This window comes from Solanum verrucosum, unplaced genomic scaffold (genome assembly GCF_900185275.1).
Source record: "Solanum verrucosum unplaced genomic scaffold, falcon-dt-bn FXZP01000080.1, whole genome shotgun sequence".
NCBI classification, from domain to species: Eukaryota; Viridiplantae; Streptophyta; class Magnoliopsida; order Solanales; family Solanaceae; genus Solanum; species Solanum verrucosum.
Window position 1 is genome coordinate 148,458 of NW_026020097.1, and position 26,292 is coordinate 174,749.

General features: G+C 31.6%; 2 protein-coding genes across 3 annotated transcripts; both read left to right on the top strand.

Annotated features, from left to right (window-relative positions):
- Positions 1-4,422: 4,422 nt before the first annotated feature.
- Positions 4,423-5,674, top strand: LOC125824819 (zinc finger protein ZAT9-like). The gene is given in 3 exon segments (XM_049504170.1): positions 4,423-4,438; positions 4,441-4,480; positions 4,482-5,674. Coding segments are annotated over 3 exon segments (1,050 nt in total). The 3' UTR covers positions 5,476-5,674.
- Positions 5,675-14,925: 9,251 nt separating this feature from the next.
- Positions 14,926-23,975, top strand: LOC125824812 (uncharacterized). Of its 2 annotated transcripts, XM_049504163.1 has the most exons (3): positions 15,167-15,400; positions 16,940-17,022; positions 22,325-23,975. In XM_049504163.1, exons 2-3 carry the CDS (start codon positions 16,942-16,944, stop codon positions 23,774-23,776), a joined length of 1,533 nt encoding a protein of 510 aa, XP_049360120.1. In that variant the 5' UTR covers positions 15,167-15,400; positions 16,940-16,941; the 3' UTR covers positions 23,777-23,975. The 2 variants fall into 2 exon arrangements, with proteins under 2 accessions (XP_049360119.1, XP_049360120.1); XM_049504162.1 differs by lacking the exon at positions 16,940-17,022 and having other exon boundaries at positions 14,926-15,400.
- The last annotated feature ends 2,317 nt before the right edge of the window (positions 23,976-26,292 follow it).

Sequence of the window (26,292 nt, forward strand, 5' to 3'; positions counted from 1 at the left end):
TTACCCCTACGTACATAAGTGGGGTAGAGAAGTAAAATAACAAGATAAACAAAACAAATGGAGCAATAGATAATATTAAAAATAAAGAGTATGATATTATATGAATATTTAATAATACTACTAAACACAATAAAATAATGTTCTTTCTAACAATTTAAGTGTCTTAGATAAGATAATGATACATTTCAACATGATAAAAAAGTAGATTGAATTCGAGCCTTACTGTCACTCATTATTGAAAAGTTTTCCCGCGTAAGTTTAATGACCTTTTGTGAAATTCAGCAACTTATGCTGAACAAAGTAAGAGTAACAAGCCAGAAATAAATACTCCACCACTTACAAAAAGTATGTAAAAAGGTCACACCTTTGGAAAAATATGTAGGTGATTCTCATGAACTTGCAGATACAAAAAAGGTTAGGCACTTGTAATTATCAACTTTAATTATAGAGTAAATTTCCTTTGACCTTTTGTGTTTGAGAACTAACCCCCTTAATTAATGGATTTTTCAAAAGTCATAAATGACCCTCAATACTATGAAAAATGAAATGACATTTGTTTTTTTTCAATAACAAAAGAATCCTCTCTCGGTCTTTTTTTTTACTTGTCAAATTTTGACTTGACACATCTATTAAAACAATAATAATTAGTATAGTGAATTTATCATTTTACCCCTATTAATTGATAGGGTCCAAAATATATTTACTCACTACATATTTCAAAGACATTAACTTAATGTTAATAAATTTAGGGTATAATAGGGAAACAAATTGTTCTTCCTTGATTTGTCAAAAGTAAAAAGAGAAATCAAATTAGGAAATATTTGACAAGTAAATAGGGACGGGGGAGCATTATGCAATAGTCAATACTCTTTTTGTTCCTATTTATATGTCACAATTTTAGATTTTATGTCTCTTAAAAAACTAAATAAGTTTACCATTATACCCTTATTTAGTGTTATAAATGAACATAAATAATTTATTTTAATTAATTAAACTGACTAGTGAATATGAATTAATCATTTAATTTTTCTATGTTTTTAAGGCTAATAACTCTCATGGGTAAAATAGGAAGAATAGTATTATTTATATATTGATTTTGTGAAATGACAAATATTAAAGAATATTTATTTTTAATAAGGACAATATATAAACAGATATAGACTAGAGGAGTAACATTTTTAGAAATACCTCACTTTTCTCCTTTGCCTTTCTTTTGGAGTTCTTTTTCCTTAGAACTCCAAAACTGCGTAAAATATGGAGATCAGATAAAAACGAACGATATCATAAATTTGTTCCTATTCGAAAAATCAGTCAAGCAAAAAGTACAAGCAGACTAATATATTTCCCCCAATCAGACTGTTCAATAAACATGCAAAACTACACACTCTACAAACTTTAGCAGAGGGCCACTACACTTGAAAATATCTTATGAAAGAAGACATAAAATTAAAACTGAATTTGTAAAGTATTGTAAAACCAATAAGATAAAGTATGTAATTAGGCTTGACAAATAAGATATAAAACTACCTGTTCAATTTTATTTTATTTTTATTTTTAAGAAGAGGGCACTTTACATATTTTTACAAAAGATTAAATAACCGCTAAAAGATAAGGTGGGGTGGATGAGATTTATGTTCATTAATGAGTTCTAGCTTGTTTAGTGAAAGTCATTTAGGAAAATTATATTTGGAATTGCAATTTAAATTTTTTAAGTTGTATTTTTGCTCATAAACATAAAATTTCATAAGTTGTGAAAACTATCAAAATTTCTTCAATTTTTATAGTCTTAACAAATGAGGAAACCATAATTCATAAAAAAGATATTGGAATATCTTAAAGTGTTGCGTTGATAAAATCACTTATCTCCATGTTCCTTTTATAATAATAATAAAAAAATGTGTGTGGTTACAAACTTTCAAGTACACAGAATTTTACAAAGTTTAATTCACTAGTCAACAATAAGAATAGTTAATTATTATTTAATCTGATTATTTCACCTGATACAAACAATCGCTCTGTGCCGAGCAGACGAGCATGGATCTTTTTCATTTTTTGTTCTTACAAAATTAAAATTATGATTATTATTTTTACAAAATACAAACTTTTGGATCAGTTTACATTTAAAATTAAACTAAGATCACAATTTTGAATCTCATATTATGATTTTTAAAAAATTGAGATATTAAATCATAATTTCAAATTATATATCTAGACATTAATTTAAAATCATAATTTCAAACACATACTAAATGCTTAAAAGAAAGAAAAATGGGAGATTGGATAAGTGACTCAATTGTAATATTTGAAGCTACAAGAGACACAAGTGCAAGAAGCATAAATTAACCTCAGGGAAATTGAAACAAAGACCCGCAAGGTTTATGTGGTGATAACTTTACCCCCTAACAAAACATTTCTTATATTTATTGCCTCTTTTTAAAAAATAATCTCTTTTGATGAAGTACCGAACAACAAACAACAATAACTTTCACACGTGGAATCTAAAAAAAGTGAAATGTACACAGTTATTATCTCTATTTTTATGAAGTACAAAGTTTATTTTCGATAAATTTTTGATGTATAAGTACCAAACGAGGACAAAGAAAAAAGTGAGTGACCAAATTAAGAAAACATAATTACATTTACAATTGAAAATTAACCATGTTGAAATAGGGATCTAACGAGAACCAAAAAATAAAAAAACAAATATACAATACTAGGTCCATTATTTTTATCCCTAACAAAACGGCACTTAAAAACTCCATTTCTCAATGGAAAAAGGGGACAACAAGTTAGTTCCTCACCATTCATTCCCCATTAGACAATTCAACTCAAGATCCTTAATTAAAGGGCTTTAATTTATTTTTCCTTAAATAGCAACTCTTTATTAATCACAACATTAATTATTCCCCTTCCAACTAATAAAAATAAAAGAATCAAAATTTACAACTTGAATTAAATAAGCTGCCACACTTTTAGTATGTCCAGCCAGTACCATGCCAGAATCTTCCCTTTCTCCTAGCCCTTATATTGGATTTTTTATATTTTTTTCAATTATCTTGTCCCTCCAAATTATTATTATTTTTTAAAAAATCTACATAATACGTAGATTTAAGAAAATGGAGGGTAAGAAATATGTCTTTAAAATCATTATAAAATAGAATAATTTCGGTGGTATCAAATAGAAATATTTTTTGCTTAGCTTGTTAGATTAATCCGTAAAGCTAACTTTATATTATACAAAAAAAATAAAATAGGAAGGGTCTTTTGGTCCACATAGTATTTTATTATTGATCCGTCGTTACAACAACTCAACAGTTTAATTGACTGATTTAAGTAAAGGTTAAACCTAATTTATTCTAGTAACCTCCTATAATTATTGTTCCCATTTTACCCTGCCTCGTCCACTAATATGAAAAGCACACGAATTTAAGTTTTATAAACTAAAATAGTAAGAGGAAATTTATACTTTTGGTGCTACTTTTAATCGGTAACAGACCCCACCTCTTGCTATGAGTTTAAATTTTGTATATCGATAATTCATATATTTCTTACACTATAGAATTAAGTTAAGTGTATAAAATATGAAACCCTCCATATAAGCTTGGTGTAGACACTTTAAAAATGTTTAGAATTTAATTGATTAACTTATAATGAAAGTTAATCAATATATACAATTTACTTTCTGACCTGTGTGACTTTATTTGATCATATTACTACTGAAAGAGTCAAATAAGTTTTTGTTTGACCATATTTATTTTTGATTTTTTAAAAATATCTTTGAATTATTAAACATTATGACTTAAAGATACTTTTATATAATTTCTAAATATGCAATATTTTATTTTTAGAAAAAACTTCAAGATGTCATGGTTAAAATTTACACCAAGAATTAGTCAGTTTAACTCTAAACATTATCACATAAAATGGAATATTTTTGGACTATAAACTTATTGGTTTGTTACTCTATTAATAAAGTAATGAAATATTTAATTGGTGGGTTAAGTTATTTCAAGAGTGTAAATTTATGAATTTATACATTTAATCAAACAAATTATAGACATTTAATCGTGAATATCAACTTTATTTCATGAACCAAACGATCCTTATTTTTTTTTTAAAAAAGACTCTAAATAAGGAAAAATAAATTAAATTAAAGGGGCAATTTTGGAAATGTAGAGATGGGATGGAAATAAATGCAAAAGTCGCATGTTACATGTCCTTGCCATTCACTCTCTTTTGCCTTCATGCATACGCTTTAATTGAACTTTTTCTCTTTTTTCCTCTAATATTAATTACCTTTTGCCGTTTTAAGTTTAAATTAATTTACTCTTAATTAATCCAAAAAAACAAATATCAAAAATCAGATTTGTTTTAGAGTATCTTTAAAACTATTTCCATTTGTATATATCTGTTGGTGGAGGAATGCTTGTTACCTACTCCTTTTTATAGCTTCCTTCCACTCTCTCCCAAAAACACACAGAGTGGAGAGAAAAAATGGAGAAAAACAAGATATGTAAGCTCTGTTCAAGAAAGTTTGCTAATGGAAGAGCTTTAGGTGGGCATATGAGATCTCATATGATGAATTTACAGTTACACCAACATGAAACAGAGTCAATTCCATCATCTTCATGGTCCGATGAAGAAGAAAAAGGTAAAATCTTGAATTCATCTGATGCTGATGCTGATGACTCGGTTGTTGTTCTTCCAGATAAGGAGAGTGAAACCGAGTCATCGAAAAACCCAATTCGTTTCAAAAGATCTAAAAGAGTAAGGAAATCAAGAAAACCCAATTTTGTCAAGATAACAGAGTATTACTCATCAGTGGTTGAAACAGAGCCGGTGAGTTCGATTTCAGAGAATTCACCTGAAGAAGATGTTGCACATTGCTTGATGATGTTATCTAGAGATAAATGGAATAAAAAAGAACAAGTTGATTTCTACTCCGATGAAGAGGAAGAAGATGAACAAGTCAAAGAAGAGAATTCAGAGGATTCTGAAGGAGGAGAAGTTAAAGTAACTACAAAGAGTACTAGAGGAAGAGGTAAGTATAGATGTGAAACATGTAACAAAGTTTTTCGGTCTTATCAAGCTTTAGGAGGACATAGAGCAAGTCACAAGAAGATTAAACTGTCAAACGAAGTGGTGGAAAGCGCGAGGAATAATAATGTAGTAGTTGAAGAGAAAATACATCAATGTCCTGTTTGTTACAGAGTTTTTCCATCGGGTCAAGCTTTAGGTGGACACAAGCGATCACATACTATTGGTGCTGTTGTTGCAACAAGTGTAACTGTTCTTCCTCCTCCGCCTCCACCTCCTGCTCCTTCTAAATTAGAATTATCAAGAACTGGTGGAACAAGTTTAATAGATCTTAATTTTCCTCCACCAATGGAAGATGATGATGAAATTATCAGTCAAGTTGAAGTTTCTGCAGTTTCTGATGCTGAATTTGTCAACCCCATCAAGAATCAGAGGTAAAGTTTTGGTCTTTCTTAATTTTTGGTGGTATTAGGAAAAGGGATTAATAGTGGATTATGGATCTAAGTTAAATTTTTCTTGGGAAAGTTGGGTTAGCTTTTACTCATTCAATAGTTTTGACTGTAATTCATAATTACTGTTGAAATTGTTCTGTTAATGTTTTGAATGTAACAGCTGATTTTACTGATAGAGGAGACAATCAAAATCACTTTCTTTTGTTTAGTTAAATGACTTTAAATTCATTTTCACATTCTTTTTTAGCTTACCAACAATGTGGACTTTAAAAAATTAATAAAATTCAAAAAACAGCAGCTACTGTAGTTAATGGTGTCTGTTTGAATTGCTGCTAATGGCCTAAATAGTGTTTCACCTATTGAATTCAACACAATCTCAAGGAGGATCAATAGAATTTTCACTTGCTCCACAAATTTAAAGATGGTAACAATGTTCAACTACTCGAGCAAACTATACTTATTAAACAACTCTTTTGTATAATTTAAATTAAATACCACCTGTGTTATGTACTAGGAGAAGCAGCAACTAATTATTTTTTCACTATTTTTTTTTTCCTTTTTCTTCTGTGTCTCACTCTTATAAATACATTTGTTGTTCTTCTGTGTCACTGTCTGACTTTCCAACACTTGTCTGATACTCAATAGTTAGAACCTTACAGATCTGAAATACTTTTTCTGAATACCCAAATGGTTCACATTTGACCCAATGGAGCTCAAATTTGTTTCTGTTGACTATATTACCCTTGAAGAGAATTTTAAAAACTATTTAGAGAAAGTTTAATCTGTTATAGCAGATAACTTGACGACACTATCAATCTCATTTAAATGGGGAGTTATTTAATTGTTTTAAACTCTTTAAGGCGTCAACATATAGTCTGACAAGAGTGGATCAATTATACTCTATAGTTTTAGTTCAAACTATACTCTAGCTTCATTTTTTGCGTGTAGAACTTAAAGTCTATTTTTTAGTGTCTTATTATTAAGCAATTTGATTGAACTACCCTTTTTCCCTTAAGGGGGATATTATGTGAAAGATGAGAGAGAGAGAGAGGAAGTTGGCAAAGACACCATTGTTTTACTGAAAGAATATTGCTTGTTTGGTTTGGCATGACCCAAAGTATCGGGTTCATGCAGGTTCTAGTGAGAGAAAGTACAAAGGATATTTTAATTTTATGTGTAGACAGTTTTATTGTGTCACATTCATGAGAACTTAATAAAAAAAATGGACCAGGGTTCCTTTTCTTTGTTGGACAAAAACCTTTTAAATTATGTGCTTTCGATATTTCTTTTTTCATAAATAATTATTTCTAGTTTTATACAACATCTTTTAATCATCATCCTACACTAAATTAAAGATCAAAAGATGAGAAAAAGTTGTATGAAGAGTAAGACTTTCTATTTTAAGTATAGTAGTTACCAAAAGAGTTTCATTAATGAATGTAACTTAAGATTTTAATGAAAATGTAATTGTGTTATTTGTACCTTATTTCAAGTACTAATATCAAAATTCTTCCTGCATTATTAAAATCTTTAGAATATTTAAGAGGCGAAAAGAGGAGTAAATTTGATTAATAGGTGGAAGAAAGGTATTTTAAAATCTTTTTGATTCTATATATATTTATATGCAAGGGACCAAAAAAGACGTCCAACAAATTAAAAGATAATATGCTTAGTCAGATATTATAAGGATTAAAATCAAATTGTATTAATTTGAGGAACCAGTAACACTATTAACATTTTTATATATCATTTGTAGAAAAGAAAGCATGGCTATTAGTCTGTTCCTAAAGGTTATAAAATCAGGTTTGCCTAATTAACAGAATGGGAGAAAAATAAGGTGCCTTTTGGGGAACGTTTAGGTCACCGTCATTTTTCTTACATGCTGATTAACATTCTTAGAGAAGCTAATAATCGACGTGGGGTTATGGATAAAGTTACTTCTTTCTCAATTAAAGATCTCACTTTCAAGTTTTGAGTATGAAAATTTCCATAGCACAAAGTGCTTCCCTCAAATGGATGTTATGCGACACTAGATGAGAAACAAAAAAAAGATATTAATAAATAAGCTGATAGAAAATATTTATTTGTATGCGATATTTATATTAAAATCTAATAATTTGGTTATAAGCGCGTCACAAATTCATAAAAAAATACATGATTTGTCACGCTTAGTCGTTCTTATATTCTTTTGCTTGATAGAAGTATGAATAAGTTTTATTCATTTCGTATTAGTTATAAAAAAAATTATTTTTATATTGCAAACCTCACCTCAAAAAAAAAAAAGTTATTCTACTATTTTAATTTGTTCTTTAATTTGAAGTTGTGGTCTAGATCACATCGAACAATCATAGTGCCATGTCGGATTATGTGTTGTGTCTCAAAATCGTAAATTTTGGGCTTCGATGAGGAAGCATGTCCAAGTAAAAATCTTTTTTTTAAAAATAATAATAATAATAATGAAACTTTAGATAAATATTTTAGAACTTTTTTTTCCTCTTATTTTTTAGATTCCATTGACCAATTCTGCATTTATCTGTTAGGGACATTTAACTAGGTTGAAAACGTACCTTGGCCTTTTAAAAACACTCGTTTACAAATTCAAATTGTATTATTTATTCTTCTCTCACAAAAAATAAAAAAAATCTCGTTATAATTGAATTTGACCTTTTTTTGGTGAATTAAACAATACAAATTAAGTCATAGCCAAGTTGATTGAATATTTGAAACTTAATGATTTGAGTACTGACACGAGTCACTTGACAAAAAAAAAAGAAAATTAATTTATCACTGATCATTAGAAGGTGGTTTATTTTCTGGAAATTTTAATTAGATTATTACCATATACATTTTGAGAGGAAAAAAAAACATCCAACTTGCATATAATGTCCTTTGTGTCTCATTCTTTTTTCCTTTAGTCCATTCTTTAATGTTTCTGGTTGTAAGCAAAAGTCAACTTCCACCACTATAACCTCCATCAGAATCCCACTGTCAAATTTGTTTCTAATCATGTTATAGCACGTAATAACTTGTATGTAGTTAAAATGAGTATTTGATTTCTCGAATGATCACGTAACTAATATGTACTAGTTAATATTTCAGAAAGTCATCTTTATTGATTTAGTAATCATCCGAGAAATCAACTCGTAGAAAATTGATTCAGCACACATGAATGTTTTGAGAATTGCTAAAAATATTAATATGATTATGTTTCCATCTTCTCGTACTTTTAGATAGATTATGAATCATGAAACCGCGACTTAAATAAATTTCAATTTTTAATAATAGAAACTTGTCAAAGAAAAAGAACGTTTAGTAAAATATACTAGTATAATGTAATAATAAGTACTACCTTAATTAATAACAACGTTTCCAGAAAGCAAAAGAGAAAAAGTTGCACTATGATAATAACAAAAAAAAAAAACGCTAATTGGTGAACCAAATGAATTACTTATTTCTTTGATTTCTTGGAAGTGAAATTTCCACTAAGAATCAATAGATTCTTGGGTTCACATTCAAAAGTGGATAAGTCATCGTCAAGGACAACTCTTTGTCTCTTTTGATGGGTCTTAAAGAAATCTTAACCTTTGCTTATCTACAAATAAATGACCATCTAATCAATAACCACACAAACACTCATTCACAATGTGGACAACTCTTTTATTTTTATTTAATAAGTGTGATGTTCGAGTCAGTTTACACGTACACTTTAATTAATTTACAGGGTACTTGCTACATGTACTTGCATATATGAGAAGAAATTATCTGGCATTTGTGTTTGTTTTCGCAAATTTTGATAATCTTAAATTTTTTATTTCACATCATAAATCACTAGATCAGATACATTGCGTATGTTTTAACAATCATCATATACATTAATTGTGTACGTTCCCCCTATATTTTTTATGTAATTTTTTTCATATTTTTTTGTAAAATTTTTATAGTATATTTATCGTCGAAGTTAAATTGACCGAACAATAATTTTGATTAGCTTGACTTGTCTTCCTAATTACTCATTGGTTTGGCCTTCATAGTTATGGCTTGTCATTAGTCGGTGGGTCGATTGGTGCCTTTTTTCATATTCTTAAATTTTTGGTATATATATTGGTGGGGTCTTTTTTTTTTTTTTTTGGTCAAGTCTTTGGATTAAAGAATTGACCTTAAATTTGCTAGCATGCAACTTCAAAATGTGTGAGTCAATTGTCAATGTTGTGATGTATATTTGGTACACCTCTCTTGTCTCTTCAAAAGTTGATACAAAGACTAGAAACCTTCACGAGACTCATCATTATTTTCTCATTGCTTTGAAGAGAGTATTTAATATATATCGCTCAACTGATGTAGTGTAGTGGATGGAGTTGCTCATTTCTTAATCAGATGTTTAAAATTTGGATATGAAAAAAAATCCTTAGTATAAAGCGTTTCTCCTGAATGAGCTCTTATGTAGCTCAAATTTGAAATAGTCGAACTTTGCTACATTCTGAACTGGAAAAAAAAGTAATCAATGTATAGCTAGTTCAAATTCCAATCTGTGATGACGGCGCTTAAATTATTACTATTCAAATAAAAAGGCACAAGAGATGAAATACCCGTCATGTATGAATCCATACAATTTTGACAAGAATTAAAATGTTGAATCACTTCTACTGGACTTTTTATATTTGTAGTAACTTCCAAACTATATATCACGTATGCAGCCTTTGTCCTTCGAGAAAAGTATAAGCTTCCAGGTGTGTTCGGTATGGATAGAAACGTTTTCAATTTTCTTATGTTTCGATTGGGCAAATATTTGAAAAATATTCTCTTAATGAAAATATTTATTTATTTTTAAATAAAAAAAATGACTTTTCTAATAAAAGTAGGAGAAACAAAGTCCACTCAATAGTTTTCACTAAGGCCCGGGGGTTCAAAAATATGAAAAGTGAATACAGGAAGAAGCCGAAGAAGTCCAATATCTATATAAAAAAAATTATTAATAATAATCATGTAAAAACTGTGTAATTTTTTGAAGAAGAGGGTTTGGATGAACCCCTCAGTCATACCTAGCTCCGCTCCTGGCTCTACTAGTAACATTCCATATTGATTGTATCTTCCCCACATTTCCACCTTCCATAGTAGTATTTATCTAAATTATATACATATGTTTTTAGGAATATATTTTTTGCTTAGCTACCGAATACCAAAAAGTAAATAAAAAACAAATTATTTTCCTAAAATATATTTTTCGAAAAAACATTTTCATACCGAATACACCCTCAATTTCTCCTTGTTGACCAACTCGTTTGATATAGAAAATAATTTAATTTTAATCCATGGTCTTCTGATTCTCTATTTTTCGTGGTAATTATGGGGCAGTTTCTACTAAGTTTCCTTGAAGTTTTGTTAGTGTTGTGTTGCACAACAAATGTTAACAACACATTAAATTTCCATACTTTTTATGTCTCTCTTTATCAACAACTACTACTAGAAGAATGGAAGATTGGACAGTTCTACCCAACTTCCACCTTAGGATCACAATATATTTTTTTTTTTTTGGTTTTCCATCCGGTGTCCGGAGTCCACATTGGAGCTCCGATTAAATCCGGATCGTGTACTGCAGGGCCCATTCGGGGGTGACGCTCCCAACATGAATTTCTCCATACCCAGAGCTCGATCGAACCCGAGATTAGGATCACAATATAAATACTTTATCCATCTCAAATTATACATGATTTTTTAAAAATAATTGTCTTAAATAATTTTTCATTTTAGAAATTCAGACAAAATTAATTATTTTTTTCATTTTATTTTTAATAGTAGTAATTATTTTTTAAGACTACAAATATCTTTAAAAAGTAAATATTTAATGAAGAAAAATTATATTTTAAAATATATATAAATTTTACTTTTAAAAGGCGTGTAAAATAAAAAGATGACAGATAATTTGAGACCAAAAGAATAGCTCTTAATTCTTTTTCAAGGGAAGACGCTCTTGAGAGTTCAAATAGGTCACCCACAAACTTAAATGATGTTGACTTTTATATAATGGAACAATGACCTCAACAATTTTGGTAAATGACTAGCTAAAACATTAATTCACTTGCTGGGCTCATGATCCAAAATTTTAATATTCTGAGGATGATCAACTTGTTTGGTAATATACCAAAAAATTAATGCGAATCCGTTTTTTCAAATTTTCATGTGCATTTCCTCATCTTCATACTACAAAAGATTAAAATTTCACAATCTTTCGTTTAAGTATTAAGTGATTATCAAGTTTTTTAATGGAAAAGGTCCTAATATGCCTTTTTGAAGTATTCAAAATTGAACAGATAATGCTCTTTATGAATATTTTAACTCACATAGTCAATAATTAATTCAAATATATCCTTAATTTAAGTAGAGTCTTCGACTGACCTAATTAATTGATTAATAAGTGAAAAGGAACCAAATATCCAAATATATTTTTAAATTATGCAAAATTGAGCAGATCTGTTTTAATATTTTTTGTGAAATGTGTAAATTGAAAAGTAGCTAGCTTAGCTCAATGTGTTTAGCTCATCTAGACCATCTTTTTTGACATGGAAAATTTATAATATGGAAATATGACAATTGTGTGTCAATAATTTCCCCCCCACTCAAATATTATATAAATGGTACTACTATATGAAAATTCTTAGTGTAATTAGTTCAGGACCACAACTATACATTGATCCCAACCTATAAAGTTCCATCACATTACTTCCCATTAATTAGCCCAATTAGTCAGCAACTTAAAATAAATTGTGTGCCGAATTCCTACGTATGATTTGGTTCATCTTCCATATATTTTCTATCTTTCAAATCACTTGCCATTAAGTAAATTTGACTTTTAAATTTCAATTAAAGTCGATAGTGAAATTTTCGAAGACTTTACAAACACTATGGTGTTTCTAGTGCGGATGAAAGTATTTTTTATTTTTTTCGTGTTTGGTTTGTCAAAAAATTTTAAAAATATTTTCTTGAAAAAACAAATTACACAAATGACATAAAAAAATATCGTCTCCTTCTCACTCTCCAAGGACCCATTTGGCTATAGATATTGCTAGTAGTTTTTGGAAAAAATTGTGGCAAAATTTTGTTTCGCCATAAAAAAAAAATAATCATTTTTTGGGCCAAAATCTGATTTTTGGTTTTTTTTATTGATAATTTTAATTCAAAGTAAGAATTAGACAAATGTCAATTGAGTTAAAATATCTTACCAAATATTGTTATTACAACAATTGGCCATTCAGGCGTATTTCTTGTCGATGAAGTATAATTTATGAAGCTCTAGCAACGCATAATAGAGTTCCGCAAAGTATGGAGTCGTTTTGTTTGGGAATGCTTTATCTCTTAAATGTAATTTTTTTTATGCAAATTCAAATTTAGTCGAGCTCCAATATGAATATAGAAAATCAGATAAGAAATCAAAAAAAAAAAAAAAAAGGTTCCACACACCTTTGTTATTCCATATTTTTTCTTCATGCTAGCAGTTATTGGGTATGATATTGGAATTTATTCAGTTTAAAGTTTGACATGTCGTAAACGTGAATCGTTTTAAATGAATAATAAATTCAAAAAACACAAATTATCAAGAGAGGCTCATATAAAAAATTTGAGATTGTTTAGAGGAGATTTGAGTTGGTCGGAATTGAAAGAAAAATTAACTCGTTGAGGAAGATGAACGGTTACAATGTATAAATATTGTATAAACAATGCATATAGATGTATACATCTCTGACACATAGTTATACAAAATTTATGTAATTATACACTATTTATACAATACATTATACATACATATTGATACATCACATATATGTATACGTGTGGTCATTTTCTTGAATTTTTTTTTTGTTGCATGTACATTTACGTAAGAATCCCAATTTAAGACTTATTCCAAAATTTTATATTCTATATATAAAAAAGTCCATCAATTATGAATCCAACTATAATTCTATGTACCCAACACATCATTAAACACATTCTTATTAAACAGATTGTTCGTAGAATATGAAAAGATTATACTAAAGAAAAACAAATTATTAGCATTGTTATTATTTATTTTCCTGCGTCTATGAATTTTTATAACTAATTTTTATAAATTGTATTAGTTGGTAATTGTATAATTAGTATTTTATTGAAATATTGTGTTATAATTTTTTGATAATGTATTATCTAGTTCATTATAAAATATGATAATTGTGTCGAACTTGTGGGTATAAATCATATTTCATGTTTTCTTTTTTATTTTTAAAAAATGAAATATGTTTCTAAAAAATTATGGTCAAACACATGTTGAAACTTCGCCAAACAAATTATTTTCCAAAAATATTTGAGCTTAATCTATGGCTAAATGTTAGCTTAATCTTCACCCACCACCCCGTAGCCTATATCCTTCCATTTCTACTTCTCATAGTATTTATCTAAATAATTATATATAATATTTCTAGTTCATCCCTATCAATGTGTTTTAGACTCTTTCTCTTGCTAAGACCTTGGTCAATGAATCTGTAAAAATTATCATAAAATTTGACAAAATCAACCCTAACGATATCTACTTGAACACTCATAAACTTGAAATTCTGGATCATTCATTTAAACAATCTTAATTTGATTAGAACAAGTTTTGCATGAAAAAGGATTCACGCCATATATATGTGTATATACTATTGAATTATGATTGGTGGGTTGCTTCATATGGGCTGATCTGATTCGATTAGAGAAAAAAAAGAGTAAGAGTAGTTAAGAGAAGTTGTCATTCCACTACAACTTCTGCAAATGTATAAATTGTGAAAAGTGACGTGTAGAAATGTTCTGAATGAGTTCTTGTCATTTTAACTGTTTTATCTCGGAATAAGTTGAGTTATTTCAAAATTATTATTCCACTTAGAGGCTGGAATAGTTTATACTAGTACTGATTATTAATCATGAATAAGTTATCTAACTTTGTACTCCCTTAGATGTTTTTTAATTGTCATAGTTTCCTTTTTGAAAGTCAATCGATATGAACTTTAATTAACATTGTAAGATGTATTTTTTTAATCATATTGATATAAAAAAATTACAATCTATATATTTTTTGTGTAAATTTTTATTTTAAAATATCGAATTAATGTAATCTAATTTAGTTTTAAAAAATAGATAAATTGACTCTCAAAAAACACACCATGAGGGAGTAGCCAAAGACGAGATTAAGGGATATTAGAAATTTATCCCAAAATTATGTTCCTTTAACCATCACACCAAACATGTCCTAAATCCTAATATTATATTACAAGATAATATGTCGATTTATACACAAATTTTATATTTCTTGAATTAGATAAATGGCGAATTCTTTTTTTTTTTTCTTTCATAAAAAATAAAAATAAATGCCCAAAAGAGAGAAGAAACGACATCCCCAAATCCCAATTGACTGAAAACCCTATATATAATGTACAATGAAGAAGTGTAACGTAAATTGAAGGAAGAAATCCATGGATTTTTCCGGTCAGTACCAGCAGCAACAACAGGGGGCCGCTGATCCTTCTCAAATGTATGCTCAATACCCACAACAATCGACTGACCCTTCTCAAATCCAATCATATGATCAATCTCACTACCAGCAACAACAGCCGGCGGACCCTTCTCAAATACAACCCTATGATCAATCAACACAAGCTTACTATGCATATCAATACAATCAACAATACTACTATCCTCAAGACTATTATTCAAATGCCTATCAACAACAGCAATACCAGCCTGAATCCACTTCAATTCACCCACCTGGGGTTCCGATTCCACCGTCTTCGGATCCTTATGCTACACAGCAGCAACCCCAGTATTCGTATTATCCTCAACAACAACAAGGAATTAACTATGGAGAGGTTGCTACTGTGACAATGCCCAATGTCTCCCACACACCTGCGGTATGAAATTAATTTGCTTTTTTTTTTGATCTTTGAGCTCTGGTAGTGTAAATGTTCATAGAATGCAATCTGGGTATATTTGATTGGGAGGATTTAAGAATTTTTGAGTTTATTGAAGCGTTTGTTGTTTGGATTTCTGTAATAACCTTTAAAATAGTATAAAAAATTGAAACTTTTAATGGAGCACTAGTCCTAAATTGATGTACTAATCAATCATTGTTAATAATAACATTATAGATAGATGACATATGCGATGATTGAATGGTTTGGTGCGAAGCCTGGGTGTGGTAGTTTTAGGTCTTTCTTCTTCTTCTTCTTTAGAAGTTAAACAGGCAATTTTAAGAACAAAAAAGTTAGCACAAAGATTGTGCTTGATAATATGTACAAAATTTGATTGTGATTATGTGGCCTGTAGGTAGTCGAGTGGTACTTAAAGATCAGGCATTTTATAAACTTCATTTACAAGAATCAAATGATACCAATTAATGGACATTTGATACTTTTAGATAAAAAACAATGACTTAGGCCAGCCTATGATAAAAGGCTGTTAACTGGAAAAGTTGTTCCTTTTGTTTTGTTTATGCAAAGAGCATTGGTTAATTGTATGTATTATCATTTTGAGAGCATGAATTCACGTTTCAAAAAGCTACATTGTTTGTATCTCAAGGGAATATTTTTGGTTCCAAGTCTTCATGGTGCAGATTAGGGGGGTCATATCATACTGCTAGTTAGGTACTCCATCTGTTTCAATTTATCTCTTTAAAATAGAATGTCACTTTCTCTATTTAGTAACTCTTGAATTCCAACATTCTACATGACATGTTGACATGTTTAAGACCAGAGTATTTTACTTGTTGAAAGAATTTCAAAAGGACAAGAAACTGAAGGACATAATTCTATATGTGTATTTTTCTCTGTATCCTTGTGAAGTTCGTTATGTTATTACTTTTTTTGTAAAACATAGGCATCTAACATAAGCTATAACTATGATTCTTTGAGCATTTTTGCCTGCAGTTTACTTAGACCTTCATAGCACTAGCTATATGTTAACAAAATTAAAACACACTGATTATTTAACTAAACTGCTTGAGCTTGGTACATTTGAAATTGATAACAAAGCTAAGCTTCCTGCCAGAAGAAGCAGAGTGTGAGCAAGTCTATTGTGTCTGTTTTGCTCAGCTAATTATACAAGATCTCTACTGTATTTTGCCTGCTTTATACGAGCTTTGTTTAGGAAACAGGTAAGATTGTCTCTTGATTGAGAAGCAACAGTTTCCTCTCAAAGACTCTATAAACCAGATCAGCAATCTTTAAAAGATATAATTAGCTGAGCAAACAGCCTGTCACACTAGGCAAGCTGATAAGGTGAGCTTGAGCTTCAACTACATATCATGGAATTGGCTCAAGTTTGCACTCGAGCTAATACCAGCTTGTGGATTGTTACAGTGTCAATCAGACCAAGCTCAAACAGCCTGTTGTCATGGCTCAATTAGCATGGATAACTCTCTTTCCACTTAAAGTTGCTTTTCTCCTTTGCAGAAATGCTTAGTCACAAGAGTTGGGATTCCCTGAAGATTTTACTGGTGTTTGATATGGTACAAGATCTCTCTAAGTCGAGAGAAGTACACTCTTTTTCTCTTTTCTTTATTCCTTTGGCATTTCCTCCTCCCCAACTCACCATTCTGGTGGGTGCTTCATGTATTGCTGTGTGATTTGTATCACAAGTTAGATCACTTCTGAAAGAGTAGGAGGAGATTTCCATTGGTTAGCCCCTGGTTCTTAAAACTTTCAACCATAAGTAAATTTTACCCATACCTAATAGAGTTTTGCAGTGACGGGGTTCCTTCTTTTTTTTATTTTTGTATAGGAGATCAAACTGTAATTGACAAACATCACCTTACTGTTTGGCTGTTTATTTTAATGAACTCCTTACCTACCAGTTCAAAAAAATTGTTTATCAAACTAATGTATGCTTACCTCTTGTAAGATTCAGATTCCAACATATATATACAAAGTTACCAGTTTAAAAAAAAAAAAAAACACTAATGTATGCTTACAGTATCTATGTTATTGAAAAGTTGATGCAGCATTTCCTAAATGATTTAGAGCCTGCTTGGATTGGGCTATTTTAGGTGCTTTTAAGCCAAAATAACAAAAATAAGCCAAAAGCCATAATATAGAATTCCTAACTTATGACTCATGCTTATAAGCCATAAGCTAGCCTATAAGCCCATCCAAACATGCCCTAACCTGTTTTCATCTATTTAGCAGTTAATAGGCTGCAACTCTCTCCAGTATAATAGTTTTCGACCAGTCAAATTTGACCATCTCGTTTTGATTGATTATTTTTTTCTTCCTAAATTGATTGAAAGGCTACTCAAAATTTTCTTTCAAGTGGTCCTAAAGTGAAAGGTAGGTTTTGTAGAACGCTTATAAGATACATCAATTATATATGAGAGTGAATGTTGGGCTGCTTAAGTTCAATACATCCACAAGATGTGTCACAAAGATGTAGATGCTAAGATGGATGTGTGGTCACACACAAGATTAGACAAGATTAAACAACATAACCTTACCAATTTCAATTTTTATTTTTTTTTAAATGTTGACATTCGGCAAAAGGTGCAAGTATCACACATTAAAGGTAAAATAAGAGAAGGTCACTTGAGATGGTTTGATCATGTCCTATGTCGACCTCCAGAACGTGGTGTGAAATCATGGTAAATGAAGTTTTTAAAAGGGTCGAGTTAGACTTAAATCACATAAAAAAGTACTTTTAGTTGGGTTGAAGTACGTTTACTTTCGGTCATATACTTTCTAGAAGTGTTAATCCTACAAGAGATGTATATGCTTTCTTTTTTATTATCATTTTATTTTGTTTAATATGGCGTGATGAGGTTAAATGGAGCAACATTTTTGGTGAGGATTCATATAGTTGACCACAACTTGTCTAGAAAGAGGCGTAGTTGTTGGTGTCATTGTTTTGCCTATCAAAAATAGAAACAGTTACCTGTATGTTATTTAACATAAGAATATGCATTTGACGGCTTTTCAATTTATTAACACTTTTCTCTTTCTGTTCCTAGGAAATTTGTAATATATGGCCTCCATATATTTTTCATTACATGATCAACATTGGTATTCAAAATCTTTCAAAAATAAGCATGTTTTTTTTTTTGATGAAGTCAAAAATAAGCATGTTTTTCTTTGGTCCACCACTTTAAATGGTTAAATAATCTGTTCTTCATGTTTGAGATAGACCTGGTTAATATCTTCCGGATTCTAGGATTTACTTGAAATAGTTTTTTAAAATTGTGAACATATTTGATACTGTAATATTTTTGCCTTAATGTTAGTCTACACAAGACTGATTATTTTAGAGGATTGAGGGCATTTTTGCTGGTAAAAGTAACTCTTTTCCTTTTGCCATTATCTATATTTTATATTAGACTGAATATTCACTTCCTCCCACTTTCCAGTATTGACCTGACACCGTGTTTAGTGTTGATACTGTATAATACCTATTAGAACTTAAAAGAGATCAGCTTCTTACATGTTGAACGGAGTTGACTACACAAAAAGTCCCTAAAAGTTCGGTTCACTACCCCAGACCTAAGTTGCCCACACTCTTCACTTTTGATGTCTCACCCGTGTTGGATTCTCCAAAACACTACTTTTGGAGAATTCCACACGCACCCTTTGACATTTTGGATGAGTTCGAGCAACATAGCCCCAGACAATTTGGTTGACTTGCCGGGATAGAAAGTAACAACAGAATATTTCAAAGAAAACCGAGAAATATTCTTAACCTCAAGTTTAGAGCTATTTTGTTGCTGTGCTTTTGGTGCAAACTAGTTGTTGTACAGTATTTAGATATCTTGTTAGATTAGATTGGAGAATTGCACAACTTGTAACTATGTTTTGTTGCACTGGCTTAGTGCTTTCTCCCTTTTAATGCAATACCTTATTTCTATCCAAAAAAATAAAAAACTTTAAGAGCTCAGTATGGTATTCATACCTATTAAAAATTAAGGAAAATTAATGGTAGAGTATATAAAGGTTCGTAATATACTAAACTCTTAAAGGTTGTGCCATACTTAGGAATCTTGGTATTTTGGTATTTTCCCATTTTATAACTACTTTTCCTGTTTCATGTAATCTAAAATTGTCTTTTCATGTAGTCTAAACTCCTCACTTCTAGTGGTCTAAACATCTACATGAGGATACTCTTGTATATTGCTCTAGTCAATTCTGTACGATCTCTTTTCTCTTCTCTTATTTTCATGGTATTAGAGAAAGCAAAAGTATTTGGTCAGATTCTTCGTAAAAAAATTCCCGTGCTTTGCCCATGAAACAAACTTACCCAAATGTAAAGGACGTGTTAGAGACATAATTAAGTAAATGACTGTGTTCCTTCACAACTCAAGCCTTTAAAAGAGACGTCCGACACAATTCAATATGGTATTAGAGTTTCTGCGATCTTGGGAAATTTTAAGTAGCTTCTACCTTAAGGTTGCCCACATTGCAAATGAATTTCCTTCTTACATAATTTTATTAGTCTTGTCTCTTCTGGTGACTGTTCTAGAGTCATTATTCTACTATGCAATGATGATTTTTGCATCATTACCTTTTCCAGTTTCCTTTTGCCATTATTTTGGCCATTTGTTTCTGCAGTGTGTGCCACATTTACCGTTCATCATTCAATTGACCTGTCAAGTGTGTTCTCTAACTTGTCAAATTAGCACTCTATTTCTGTTGACTTGTCAAGTCAGTAGTCCATATTTGTCTGCTCAGCGCCTTGTTAATGCTACTTCACTGCCAACTATGCGTCACTGCCTAGTCAGGGCCACATCGTCATCCAGCGACAGGACCCTCTCCAGTCAGAGCGTGCTTGAGCTCCACATCGCCTTCCACTGGCAAGTGAGTTTCTGGTGAGCAATTCACTCTCCAGGAATTGCTCAGTTATCACTACATTGTCATTCAGTGAAACACCGCTCTTCAACCAGCGCCTTGTCAGTGCCAAGTCGACATCCAAGCGATGTCACTATCTGGCCATCAAACATAATCTTTACTGAAACGATCTACATGTAACTAACTGTCATATGTATTACACTTGCACATTTATGAGTCATATCCTGGCACTCGTCCTTGTACTTCTGTTCATATTCATGAATCCTTCAATTTACTTAATGATGAGATTTATTCCTATATCGGATGCCTGCCTTTAGGGCTGTAACATAAGCTTTATTTTTGGTTTGGTTGGCTCTTGCCATAAGCCTCCACGTGCCTTGTCGCCAATGCGTTGCTGCTTTGCTGGGTTGCTAGCATTCTTTGTGTTGTCTCTTTGCATGTGTTTCCCCTTCAAATGAGTCATTGGAGTGAGATATTTAGTCTCACACTTTCTGTAACATTAAGATGGCTGATTTTCTTTTCTTAGTTGATTGCATTTTTTGATCAATAATTAAAACACTGATGGAGTTGTATTAACTTTATTCGTAAGTGAGAACTAAAGTTAAATTTGCTTAATCTTCATGAGTGGTCCTTATGGAGGTTCCCAACTTCTTTACATTGAGAAAGCTTCCCTGAATAAGGTTGTTGGTGGTCATGGATGTTTTTCATTTTCATTTTCCCAGTAGGTTTGATATTCTGAGCATGTTTTCTTATTTTGATAAATTGATGGTCATACCTGTTCAAGTGGCGAATGCACCTACATTTAGGAACAAATAGGCTTGGTTTAGATTGATGAAGCATTGTGTTAGGAACAAGTAAAGTTAGGACTTAGGAACAAGTAGGGTTGGTTTACATTGATGGAACATTGTGTTACAAAAAGATGAATGAATGATATCCATGTTAAATATAGTTTCAGCAGCTAAAATCGGTTGACTTTTATTTACTTTAGATTCATGGCTTTGTTTTAGGGCCTACACATGAATTAGCAGAGGTGTTAACTAGTATGGTAGGGCAAGTATGATAACTATTTTTAGGCATTTAAGCGATTGTCATTTGATATGTTCAAGAACTTATCCTTTTGGGTCTCATATCATAATGCAATATGGAATCTAGATATAGTACTTCCACATACTGTTCACAGAGCTGACTGTTTGTAGGGTGAAATTTGAAGGATTATTCTGATAAAGAGTTGCTTCTTGATGTAGCCTTATGTTTTAAACTGATGCTAGAGATGACATACAATATATCAGTGGTAAGTTCAACAAAATGAAAGAGAATGTCGTTCACCATCCTTTAACATGGTGAAATTATCTTGTAAAAGAGGTGGCTAGCATTTGGGTTCTGTTTTCTGTTTTCTGCTTTTTTTGTCCTGTTAACTTCCTCATTAGTGATCAGAAACACTTATGGGTATATTAAATTCCTTAACTGCAAGTTAATCCAACATTATCTCTGAATTGGTAATTCACTTTTGTTCATTTTCCTTCTGCGGGGTTGGGGGGAGGGTGGGAACAAGAAGATGCATGCATGAGCTTTCTTTGCTTATCCCCATTACTATGTCAAGTGTGTAACACCTAGACATAAAGTCCCTGCAGTCAGTCAAGTCTTAGGGTGCCAACAAATTTATACTTGCTACTATTATAGACTTCTTTTCTCTTCCAATATTCGACTTGTATTAATTGGTTTTACATCATGGAGGAGCCTGCCTTCTGTAATACTGATTCTGTTTGTTCGTTTTGCCAATTTCTCTACCATTCCTTCAGCTCCGCTAAGTTACTTCATGTCTTCTGCTGCTCATACAATTGTGTGCTGATTTGCTTTTTGTCTAATTTTGTTGTGTTGACTTATTTAAGATGACGAGATTGGTTCTTTTGGTGTATAAATTACTGTTTTAACTTGGTATCAGCATTGAGCTCTCCAGCTGATCCATTGATGTAAAGAATATTCCAAATCTTTGAACATATTTGCATTCTGCAGATCGCACCATCTCCATATAAAGGTAAAGGTAAAAGGGGTGGCAGGCCCTATAGAGGAGGTGCCCATGGCAATCTTGGTGGTGGGCAACAACAACCTAGCTACACATTACCAACATATGCTGAGAACCAACCAAAAGTTTTTCAAGGAGCATCACAAATCCAAGGTGGCCTATCCCAAGTTAAACCTTCATCATCTGCCTCAGGTAATTCAGCTCCTGTCCGTCCACCTCGTATGGCTTGGTGCGAACTCTGTAGGATTGAATGCAACACACCTGAAGTTCTTGAACAGCATAAGAATGGAAAGAAACATAAAAAGAACCTGAAAGCCTATGAAGAGCGACAGAAACTGAACAAACAGATGGATGGAGCACATGGTAACCAGACAACAAATTCTGAAGTTAAGCCAAGGGTTTCTTACCAGCCTGCAGTTGAGGGATCTGGGCAGCTGCCTCTGGGGCATTTGCCTTCTGAAACTGTAACTGGAGACAGACAGCCGCTGCCCCAAGAGAAGCTTCCTCCTCAAGCTGTTATAGAGGAAGATGTTGGTATTACCGGGAAACAAAAGGTTGAAGAGACAGATCCTGTGGATCATATTCAAGGTCAAGGGCGTGGAGTCAAGCGCAATCTAAGAGGTGGGCGAGGTGGTAAATTGATGAAGACGCAGAATGGCTCAAGAAAACCTGCTGTGCCTCCTAAGCCCCAAAAAATGGTTCCTTTAATATGTGAACTCTGTAATGTAAAGTGTGAATCAGTAGTTGTTTTCCAAAGCCATCTGGCAGGAAGGAAACACCTTTCAAATGTTAAGGACTTCCAAGGCCAACAAGCAATGGTTGGACAAGCTGCTCTCCAAGCATTATACCCTGCTTTGCAGGCTCTTTACCCAGCACTTCAGGCACTATGCCAACCTAGTTCTGGTGCATCAACTTCTGTCGCTCCTCAAGGTCATCAGCACAATCTTCATGAAATACTGGGTATTTTGACTCAACAAGCCCTTTCTGCTATCCCTCAAGATCAATTATTAGGTATTGGAGCAGCAGCCACTTCGGCTATCCCTCAAGATCAATTATTAGGTATTGGAGCAGCAGTCGCTTCAGCATTTCCTCCACCTTCAGATTTATTAGCTCAGGACCACCAAGGTTCCAAATTACAAGGTTCAGTATCAGAAGAAACAAGAGAGAATGCTGCTGCGGAGGACAGCAGAAATTGTGACCTTTCGGTTTTACCGAGCACCGAGTCTAAACCAGAAGAGAGCACTGATAATAAACATGAAAATGTGAACTTAGAAGTTGATAGAAAAGTTACGTCTGTTGAAGAACCATTGAGGTTTGGCACTAGCGGGGATGTGTCTTCTACATCAGGAGCAGTGAGTGCAGCTGTTTCAGTTTCAAACAGTGAAGTAGTGTCATCAGATTGCGCTGCCCATTCTGGATTAGATGGGAAATTGGCTGATTAAAGTCATTAATTCTTCAATAAATTAATGAGTGGTGGGCAAGACCACAAGAAGGTTTTATAAATGTAGTTAAACTTTCTCTTTTGGAAAAAGTGAATAACATTTTGAAGATGTAGGTGAAGTGGTGGTGTTCAGGCCTTTTCATGACTCTTTGACATATATGCAGATCTAAAACATTCTTAATCATTTTAGCCAACTGTTAAGATTTTATTTGATGGTTTTGGATTCGCCTAGGAAGCGTGAAGGCTTGCATTTCTTGTTTTGCTATTGATTTTGGGATGTTGATTTGTGGTTTCATGTCATCAGTATCTGCATTCATTAGAAGTCACTTGCACTTTCTTCCAGTTCATCTCCTTTCAAACAACACAGCTTTCAAATTAAGAAGGCAACACTTGGACCCCCAGACATGAATATTTTATCAGATGCCAGTAACTCATTTTTCTCTGCTATTTTTCCTTTTTGATAATGATGGCGTCTGGATCAAATTGTGTGCAACTCAATTATTCCAGTAATTGCATAATACCTTTTACCAGCATGTATACCAGGTAATTATATCCATCAAACTTTCATTGCAGCTGCTATAGTGAAACAAGAAGTATCTCATATAGATGTGTCTCATGTAGTTCTGTTTCTGCTTATACACTAGATATTTGACATCAACTTCTAGTATTTTGCATGTGTTATCTTGTGCACAATGTTACATACTTGAAACCTCCTAGTGTTACAGAAAATTTTCACCTAGTTCAAGTAATATCTGAAAAAGGAAGAAGATAATTTTCTTTTCCAATAAAAAAATTATCTAAGTATTTTGGCTTCTCATATCTTATAAACCAATTCAGAAAGGGGTAGATTTAGAAAATTATGATAACTCATTGGTTCATTTGGTATTTTGATATACGATTAGTTTCTACGTTTTTTAGATCGAATTTTTTTTAACATTTAAAAACGTATATATCCAATGTTATATTCAGTAAAGATATGATATGATGTACTCAATGTGTCCGAGCCTGCCCCATTGATATATTAGAAATGATACTTGCGATGGTTGTAATGCTAAACAAGCTTTTGCTTCATGAATAAAAGACTTTATTGATTGTAAGAGATTTCCGTCTGTCCAACAAATTTCTTACATTTTATGATCATCAAACTTTTTTACATAACAATTATCTTCGATGACAATATTTTACTATAACTGTCAAAAAATAATTTGAAACCAAATTTTGGCGAAAGTTCCTCGGGTACCTTGAATATCAACTTGTTTGCGATTTTGTTGTTTCCTACTTTGCCATTAAGAACCCTCAAAATGACTAGTTATTACCTATTCCATCAATCCTAATTTTATTGTGTTTCTTTTACTTTTTACTTTTGATGCCAGTTCTAAAATACATCATCTACGACAAATGATATACTCACATAATTTTACTTTTTTAAAAGCAAAATATTATTTCTAATTTCAATAACATAAAACAATAACGCAATACTATTTTTCTAACTTTAGTGGTTACATTAGTGTAAAGAGAGGATTCAGTCATAAAAACAATAGCGTGAAGATTTTGAATTTGAATATCAATTCCAATATAATGCAATCCTTATCCGTCCCTGTCTTTATCGCTATATTATTTGATACCGCTCTTGCAGATTATAACAATCTATCCATAAATCATTATCGTAAAGGGAAGATTCAGTCATAAAAACAACAACGTGAGGATTTTGAATCTGAATATCAATTCCAATATAATGCGAGCCTAATCCGTTCCCATCTTTATCGCTAAATTACTTGATATCGCGCTTGCAGATTACAAATCCATAAATCATTATCGTAAAGGGAAGATCCAGTCATAAAAACAACAACGTGAAGATTTTGAATCTGAATGTCAATTCCAATATAACGCAAGCCTAATCTGTCCCCGTCTTTATTGCAAGATTACTTGATATCGCACTTGCAGATTATAACAATCTATCCATAAATCATTATCGTAAATGGAAGATTCAGTCATAAAAACAACAACGTGAAGATTTTGAATTTGAATGTCAATTCCAATATAATGCGAGTCTAATCCGTCCCCGTCTTTATCGCTAAATTACTTAATATTACGCTTGCAGATTATAACCGTCTGTCCATAAATTAGTTGAGAGAGTACATGCTAATCTAGTCACCAACGCCATAATTTTTTTTAAAATTAATTTTCAACTATCATTAATTTTCATTTAAATTGAACATTTTCTCTAGCACATAACTAAAAATTAAATCTTTTAGCTTCTTCTTACAAACTCTCTGTATTTGAATTGTTTGGATATATTTAGTAAAAATTTAATTTCAGAAGAATTCCAAGTGAAAGCACAAGGATTATAGATAAAAAAATCTACATTTCCTTTTCCCCCTTGTAGTTTTTTTCAGTATATAAATACGAAACAAAAGTCAGCAAATACGGAATAATCTCTTTACATGAACCGCGATTGTTGCTTTGGTTATCTATCGTCTTCTACATGATCACCGCTGCAACTCCTACTGCTACTGC